This window comes from Penaeus vannamei, chromosome 27, assembly GCF_042767895.1.
Source record: "Penaeus vannamei isolate JL-2024 chromosome 27, ASM4276789v1, whole genome shotgun sequence".
In the NCBI taxonomy this organism is placed as follows: domain Eukaryota; kingdom Metazoa; phylum Arthropoda; class Malacostraca; order Decapoda; family Penaeidae; genus Penaeus; species Penaeus vannamei.
Window position 1 is genome coordinate 24,041,995 of NC_091575.1, and position 9,475 is coordinate 24,051,469.

A 9,475-nucleotide genomic window follows, 5' to 3' on the forward strand; every position below is an offset into this window, starting at 1 on the left:
TATGTCTTATTTAACTTTGGCCTGTTATTGATACTGGGAAATGGGTTTGGAAAATCAGTTGCTGTTATACTTTAACTTTCCTCTTTGTGAAGAATTTTTTGAAAGGGTTACACCAGATTGCGGTGGTATGAATAATTCATGACATACTTTAAAGTATAAGAATAATATTTTTCATATGAGGTTTCTGTAGTACTGATTTGCTCTGGTATAAATATCTTTGAATGTTGCTTTTGAATTTTCTTCATTGTTGTTACATATTGCAGTATTGTATAAGTGAACTGAATGTTTAGTTTGTCATTACATAATGAACTTAGTGTATTATTTTCGTGTTAATGGGAATTCTGTTGTCATGAGAAGCTTACTCCAAGGATTGTAAATTATAGGATCAGTAAATATTAAGAATTTTAAAGTAAAAAGCTGGACAGGCTCATTATACATTGTCATGCATGTGTCATTGATAGCCAATATAGGGCATTGTATTTGGTTGTAGTAAGTGTGAAAGTACTTAGAGAAAGTGCAGTTTTGGATTTTAAGTTTTTAGTGTAAGTAATTGCTTCTTAAAAAAAAAAGTTGGTGTAAATTATTAGGAGGGTTCACTGTATGTATATAGGATTTAGTTGTAATAAAGACCAGTCCATTCCAGGGTAGATATAGTTTTGAAGTTTTAGAAGTTTTGAAATTATTGGCCTTGTTTATTGATTTTTATTCATTTATTTTTTTATTATTATTTTTTTTTTTCACTTTGATATTACAGGCCATATGGAGGTTTGTGTTATCATTTCAAGTTAATCAGCCAAACTTTAAAGCTACTAAAGCATATACGTGATGAATGTCTCAAGAGAAATTGGTTTGAAGAATGACATAGATATAAAATGGTGAATTTAGTCAAGTATAATTTCTTTTGTTGCTTGTAGTGGTTTATCTACCAGTTTGTATATGTCAAAGCTCAAGACTAAAAAAAAAAAAAATTTTTTTTTTAGTTTGCTTTAATTAGCACTTTGGCCCTAGAAGTTGAAAGGATTAGTTTCGATCACTACTTTTATGCCTTTCATATAAAGAAGGAATGACTATTACCTTCTACACAGATATCGCAGGCACGAAGAACAAATATACAACCATTAATCTCAAAATCACTTTATATTCCACAATATATTACAAACCATTCCAAGCCGGAACAGCTAGGCATTACTAATAATAAGCTAATCAACACACAAAACCTGTTTGTAGCCACCTTTCCAGATTTTATAGACAGGAATACAAATGTCTGTAGCTACTCTTACCTGTTATGCTTGCCTGTATAGAGTACCTATAGGACCCCTGAACAAAATCAATGCATTTATTTGAGAATTAAATGGGTTGGTTGATATTTATGCAAAAAAAAAATGCACACCAACCGTTGTGGATCATTCGAAACCCCTATTAGTTTTAGCTGTTTGTGACAAGAAAAAAGATTTTGATAGATCAAATCTTATACTATTGTAGCTTACAAGTTTGAAAATGTAGAGAATTATATAAAGGATAATAGTTTGTGTCACATTGCTGTATTGTTAACTTTAGGGATGCTGCTGAAGTAAATGGGAAAATAGATAACTTTGGGTTTACTGAATAACTAATGAAACCTACTTATTATATATACATATGTATAAATATATATTTTGCTTTATTGCTTTGCACACTTAACACCTTCATTAATATTACAAAGAGGGTAACTAAGGTAGATGCTGAGGTCTGGTCATTGGTTTTATCTAGTGACTAGTTGTAGTTCCAGGCTCTTGTAATGTAGATACACAAGTCTTCATGAAGCTTTCAATATTTCCCACAAACTTCTCAGCTGATCAGCTTGTAATATACGACCTTACATATATTGTTGATTAGAAATGGTCTCAGTCTGCAAGTTATAAAAATTATTGCCGTCATGTTACAAATTCCTGTCTTGATAATCTCTGTTCATTTGACGTACTTGCTTTTGTTCATATTTTGTATATGTATGAAGTCATTTTTGATATAAGAATATATTAAAAGAAAAGGACAGTCTTTTTAGCATAATAGACAAGCCTGTGAATAGTTGCACGCAAACGAAAGCTGACAGTCCACCCATCTAACTGTAATATGCAGCATGATTGACTGTAACAACATACAAATTACATAAATCTTTTATGAATTATAAAAGATTACTTACATTTTATTTGAGATGACTATTTGATGAACTCAAAGTGTACTTATATTTAAACACATAAGGACTCTCATGGTGTGTGAGAACAGATTGGTCCATTCTCAACAGTAACATATCACAGACAGGAAATGATACAAAAAGAAAATCACATGTACCCATTCCATGAATGTCCTTTGTATTCATTTGAAGGTTTGTTTTGACTCCAGTATGTTAAACCTGTCAGAGGAAAAAGTTATATCTACATAAAAATATTTACTTCCTACTTTTTTGTTAACTGTGTCACAAAATCAGTTTTCCAGATAAACATAGCAAGAAAAAACTACATATTAATAAGAAAAGGTATTTCACATAACACAACATTGAATCACAGACTTTATACCATGACAGTAATCACTGACAATTTCTTACCTAAATGAACTGTACATGTACCAAGATGTACAAAGGAATAAAGATTATTTAAAAGAATTTACATTTTATCCACACACACTACAACTTCAATACTACTGCAGTAAAATTATGATCTTACTTAAATATGTGGGGAATGCCTAAAATCAAATAAATCAAAACCTAATATTTTGCAAAGAAAACTGATTTATTACAAAGAAAGGCACACTTTTAAGAAATAACTAATGTAATTAATGTTATGCTTGTACTTTTTTTACTTCCAAAACACAGAACTAAAATTCTTATGATCATGATTTAGACGGGAAAATAATCTAGTAATATTAAATATCACTTCTTTCTTTTTCAATATTCCCAAATTGATGAACCTTCATACTAGACTGAAGATTTTCAATAATAATCATCAGGATCATCTTCATTGAAGTTGTATGACCTCCTAATGAGAATATAATCCTGAGTCTTCTCTTCTGGAGGTGTGTTAGGGAGCGAGTAACTTGATGTCGTTACCTGGCTGGTCCTCTCCTCAGTAGCCGAGACATGGGATGAAGGAACTGAACGAGCCGAACGAGGCGAGCGAACTGGACTACTGTAATGACGAAGAAAAAAATGGGAACTTGGTTACAGATTTACAGCAGAGAAAATTAGAAAAAAAATATTTGAAATGAATTAAAAGGGGGGGTGGGGCTATTGATTGATGAATATAAGATGGACACGAAAGATAATATCAAATTTACTTTTCAAAATTATTTCTAAAACTTTTTTTTTTCTTTCAAGAGAATTATTTAAAAATAATTTAAGGAATCTAGTCAAACTAAACTAAGATATATAATCTAGGGTTTACAAAGCAAGACCAAAGTGTATATACTTAATATGTTTATTCATATTCACTTCAAATTGAACTATTTAAGAGATGCATTGAAGCTTTATGTAAATGGAATGTGCATGTATAAAGTAATGTGTTTTTAGAATGCAAAAGAAGCTGAAATTTATATCGGCAAACGTTTTATTTTGCACGTTAAATGTTTGTAAAATTATTTTCACTGCACAGTTTCATTTATTTTTCTAATAATGTTTTCTCCTCTAATACATGCAAGAAAAATGCAATTACTGACTACCAAAACTTATTTGTAACTTGGGCAATGCAGGATATATATGCAAGTATCATATATCCCCTCATGTCTACTGCTAATGAATATAAGTTTAAATTTTATTTACAATATATATACACATATATCTATATATCTATATATATATGTATCTATATATCTATATCTGTATCCATATATCTATGTATATATATATATATATATATATATATATATATATATATATATATATATATATCTATGTCTATATATATATATCTATGTCTATATATATATATATATATATATATATATATATATATATATATATATAATATATATATATACATATACATACACTATAGAAGACAATACTTGAAAAAGTTATTAAATCCTTTACTTCATGCAACCTCTGCAAATGAAAGAAAAATGCAATAAAAAATATCTAAGACCTTAGTCAGAAAGATACTACTGCATACACAGATCAGTTTCATATCAGCATAGCATATCTATAAATGATATATATGTACAGATATGTCTGTACATACATATGCATGTACTTTTCTTTGTAACATTTTATCTTACCAAATAATCAATGAACTTATATATGCTGACTTTCTTATGTAACTGACCAACTATACATGAAAACAAAACCAAGAGGCATCATATGGAGCAGAGATCATTCCATTGTTAGCTTTACTAAAATATACTAATAATACAGTAATGATACACCAACAGCAGGCAAGCAATCGCACCAACTCTACACAATGATGAGGACTTCGAAGAGAACAGGTGTGCCTCAGAGTCTTCTACTTTTCTCCTTGCTGAAGAGATTGGGCTTCCATAGGATCTACTGTAGTGTTCGTGGGTACCGATAAGTGCTTATTTTTTCGTGCTGAGAAAGCACGTGAGGTCTTTTCTGATTTTAACAGCCCCTCAATTGAGGCTGTTGAACGAATAAAGAAGTTCATAATACCCACTGAGGGGGTTTTTACTCGCTCTGCAGGAGTAGTTCTGCCAGAAGCAGAGGCACTTCCTTGAAGTGCAGACTTGTTTCTAGAGGAAGAAGCACTTCCTCTCATTCCAGGAGTTATTCTTCCAGTCGAATCACTCCCTCTTAATCCAGGAGTCATTCTTCCTATTGAAATTGCACTTCTTACACCAGGAGTAATTCTTCCTGCAGAAAAGGCACTTCTCACAGCAGGCGTGTTTCTGCCAGTGGTGGGAGAACCCCCTTCTGGGGGGGAATGTCTGTCTATGGAAGTAGCTGTGTTGCTTTGTACTGGTGGCTTGCTGCCTACTGGAGTGATCATCCTGCAGGTGTGAGACATAGGGATTTTCTCTAATAAACCAAAATTGTCCACTTGGTCTTATCTTAACATATTAATTGTAGGCACATATACAAACAATAGTACTTTTGCTCTGATATTATATTCAGAAATAAAACATAGCTATTAACCAAATTTTGCATAGAAATGCTTTATAATTAATTTTGGCAAATGATTCTGATCATTCTTAGTAGTTTAACACAATTAAAAACTATGTTTGGCAATACATATAATTCAAAAGATAAAGTGTGCATGCTTCATTTCCTATAATGAGAGCAATAACACCATGCTTTCTTAAGAATTAAGTTTTTGTGCATATCATACAGAATTTACATTAATTATATAAATCTTATATGTTAACATGCCTTTAAAATCTTATTGACATTCTTGGTTTATTTATTTCCTTTAGCTGGCAGACTTTTAGGAAGGCAATGAACACCAAAAAAATGATCTGCAGATCAAATATTTCTGGACCAACATACCATTAACTGGTGGAGGAAAGTGAAGGTTAGTCAGCCAACCTCAAAAGAAATATATAGCTATGTAAATGTACATAAACATATATGTATACATTTAAATTATTGAACAAGCAGTCATATATTTCATAAATTACTTAGTCTCTGGCCTGCAGAGGCATATGGGGAAAACTGCTGGGACCTAATCCTACTGATGTACTACAGACCACCTAAAGGCAGTCCCAGCGCTGTGAGAATCGTAGGTGAATCGACCATTGACATAAACCCTGAAAGACATTACAGATCACACCATACATGGCTGAAGACACTGTGTAGTCTCTCCCTGTCTGGAAGGATTGGTTAGAGAAAATGCTCATGCTCAAATAGGAAATATAGTGTCAGTGCTTTGTACACATATAGAGATAGGGTATAATGGAAAGAAGTTTTGGGCCACTGTACATAAAACCAATTTCTCTAGTATGTAAGCTATGAAAGCAAAAAGAAAAATACTTCTTTAATTGATGACACATTGAAAGTCATCTCTGCTCTTGAATCATGAAAACACCAAAGACTTTAATTGCAATAGGGAAAAATACCACTCACATATACTGATATATAATGTTGAATCTTTACTGAAATATAAAGTTCCTTAAATTGCATATCTTTATAATATCTAAATACCAAAAAGAAAAGAAATGAAAAGGGAAAAAAGCTGCATTTAAAATGCTCCAATATATAAGATATCTCTCATAACACAGACATACCATAAAAAAAATTATACAAACACAGTAACATATGCACACAGATTAAATGAAATGTAACTATAATAGGAACAGAATAAAGAATTGGGATGTTTTGAATCTACCTGGAGACCTGGTCAGACGAAACAAAATAACAAAGAACTTGTTAGAAACTTGTTTTTTTGCCTTGTCTGATGAGGAATCCATGTGGAAATAAAATGTCACAGTTTATATATTCCATTCCTACTGAGGATGCATTTCATTTTACATAAGTACCATGTCATGTATTTATCTTAGCACCAGGCAAGAAGTTTAAATATTTTCTTTATAAAAGCTTTCACTTCATATCTAAGCAAGCATTTTAAAATTGCCTTTATGCTTTGTGAAAAATCATTATCAGTGGATAAAATCTGAAAATACTGTATAAGTATTACTTCAATCCTTATCAATTTAGGTCATCTCTAAACCAACATGCAGAAACATGTTTCTAGTTGTCAATTATCTCATATTTTGTAGATTTTCATAATCAAGCAAAGACTCTTTTCATAAGTATGATTTCTAGTAAACATGCCAAGTAATTCATGACAGAACAGCACATTCCCTTAAAAAGAAAAAAAAACATTTGTACTACAGCTGACAACAGTAATGGAAATATTATAATGAGTATGTCATAATTATTTTTGTATATCTTTGCATTTACATGCACATTTTTTTCAGATTTTATTGAAAGGGACTTTAAATTCCAGGAAAGCAATAGACACAGCATGAAAATAAGCAATCTTGCTAATCCTAACAATTCTTATTTGTTAGCCTACTATACTAGCATGTACTTTATTCTAGATATTCAACTGAAACTGCTATGATCATAGTTCTTGTATTTCCATGATATCAAAACTAACTCAAGCTAAGAGGGTATTTTCCAATATTCTTTCAATTACTTGCTTTGCACAATTTCGCAGCTTGGTTATATGTACTGGTGCAGTAATTTAAGAACACCATACCACTTAGTGTTTGTCCCCATTCCATATTCAAGTCATGGGGTATTACAGCCAGCCCCAGGAATAATTAACCTCCCTATCGTCCATCGCTCTTACAAAAACCCTCCTTTGCAGGACACCCTCCAGTAAGCAATCAATGCCCCATAATCTTGTATTGGTTCCATCAGTGCAGCACACGCAATAATTCTCTGTGCAATAAGATTCATATAATATCACAGGGGAGCATGCATGAAATACTAGATTGTAGACTCTTTAAGAAAGGGAAAGTAGTCTATGTGCCAATAACAATCTTTTATATGGTTTGTTTTGAATATACCATAAATATTTATACCTGTAGGCTGTAGGCCAGTACAATAGGTGGAGACCATATAAACTACAAGTTATACCAGAGGTTAAGATATCTTTGATACAATGTAGTACAAATCAAGTGGGGACGAGACACAGAACTTAATTCCGAAAGATGGTTACGGCTCCAAGAGAAAAAGAGGTAGAAGTGGATAAAAAAAAAGTATATATACACACAAATGACACTTCTAGTAAAAAAGATAAAAAAAAAATGGTGTTCTTTTGCAATATTAGAAAAAAAGTCAAATCCACCCACAGGATCACCTGCATGCAGAAAAATCCCAATCAATAGGTAAATGGACTTACTTCGAGGTCGCTGAGGTGTTCATCATTTGCACAGGCGAGGGCCCTACACGCGACCTCCCACTGAGGGTAAGGATTTCACTGCGCTTGTAAGTGAGTTCAGTCCCACAACACAGGCGATGCATCTTGGTGCGGAACTGGGGGTAGGGTAGGTGGTGTTAGCTTTGCGTGACTGTGGTGGGGGTTTTCAAAAGGGAAATAGAGGCAGTGGAGGAAGAAGTAGGGGAGGAGGAAGAATATGAGGAATTGAATGAAGAGGAGAAGGAGAAAGATCAAGCGGTGGAGAAGGAGAGAACAAAAGAAAAGAAAAAAAGAAGAGAGAAAAAATATACAAACATTTATATAAATATATAAATATATATACAGCATACCTTACATATATATATATACCATATATATATATATATATATATAGAGAGAGAGAGAGAGAGAGAGAGAGAGAGAGAGAGAGAGAGAGAGAGAGAGAGAGAGAGAGAGAGAGAGAGAGAGAGAGAGAGAGAGAGAGAGAGAGAGAGAGAGAGAGAGAGAGAGAGAGAGAGAGAGAGAGAGAGAGAGAGAGAGAGAGAGAGAGAGAGAGAGAGAGAGAGAGAGAGGAGAAGAGAGAGAGAGAGAGAGAGAGAGAAGAGAGAGAGAGAGGAGAGAGAGAGAGAGAGAGAGAGGAGAGAGAGAGAGAGAGAGAGAGAGAGAGAGAGAGAGAGAGAGAGAGAGAGAGAGAGAGAGAGAGAGAGAGGAGAGAGAGAGAGAGAGAGAGAGAGAGAGAGAGAGAGAGAGAGAGAGAAGAGAGAGAGACAGAGAGAGAGAGAGAGAGAGACAGAGAGAGAGACAGAGAGAGAGAGAGAGACAGAGATAGAGACAGAGAGACAGACAGAGAGAGAGACAGAGAGAGAGGAACAGAGAGAGAGACAGAGAGACAGAGAGACAGAGAGAGAGAGAGAAGAGAGAGGAGAGAGAGAGAGAGACAGAGAGAGAGGAGAGAGAGAGAGAGAGAAGAGAGAGAGAGAGAGAGAGAGAGAGAGAGAGAGAGAGAGAGAGAGAGAGAGAGAGAGAGAGAGAGAGAGAGAGAGAGAGAGAGAGAGAGAGAGAGAGAGAGAGAGAGAGAGAGAGAGAGAGAGAGAGAGAGAGAGAGAGAGAGAGAGAGAGAGAGAGAGAGAGAGAGAGAAGGAATGAGAGAGAGTGATATAGAGAAGGAATGAGAGAGAGTGATATAGAGAGATACAAAGACAGACAGACAAGAGACAAAGACTGACAAACAGACTTACCGTGTCATCAAACGCGGTTCGACAGGCTACTATGGTGAATGCGAGGATAAGAGTGAAGATACCAAAAACGACGTGTAAACTTGAATCGTGGTACTGGTATGCAGTTACTCCTGTTATCCAGACGACGAACAGTTCCACCGCCAGGGCAAGTATCACCCAACGCAGCTTGTGGGAGTCGCTGCAAACATGTCATGTCGTTAGTCATTTTAAATTCTAACAGGAAACGTCTAATGAATTGAGAAATCTACCTTCTTCCACTCATTTACATTTTCTTATAAGGGTTTCTGGGTTTGTGCCTATCATAATAACAGCTGATGGTGCTAATCACAATAATCTCAAACAAATGCAAGAAAATGCCCCATACATTGCCTGGCATACAACCACCAA

General features: G+C 34.1%; 1 protein-coding gene across 1 annotated transcript in view; it reads right to left on the reverse strand.

The window, feature by feature from the left end:
- Positions 1-3,025: 3,025 nt before the first annotated feature.
- LOC113828045 (uncharacterized) overlaps positions 3,026-9,475 on the reverse strand; it is a 17,962-nt gene continuing 11,512 nt past the window's right edge. The window contains exons 16-19 of the mRNA XM_070140677.1: positions 9,089-9,266; positions 7,833-7,966; positions 4,416-4,974; positions 3,026-3,161 (exon numbers count right to left, since the gene is read on the reverse strand). Coding sequence (XP_069996778.1) covers positions 4,470-4,974; positions 7,833-7,966; positions 9,089-9,266 — 817 coding nt within the window. The 3' untranslated portion in view covers positions 3,026-3,161; positions 4,416-4,469. The remainder of the gene's footprint in view (positions 3,162-4,415; positions 4,975-7,832; positions 7,967-9,088; positions 9,267-9,475) is intronic.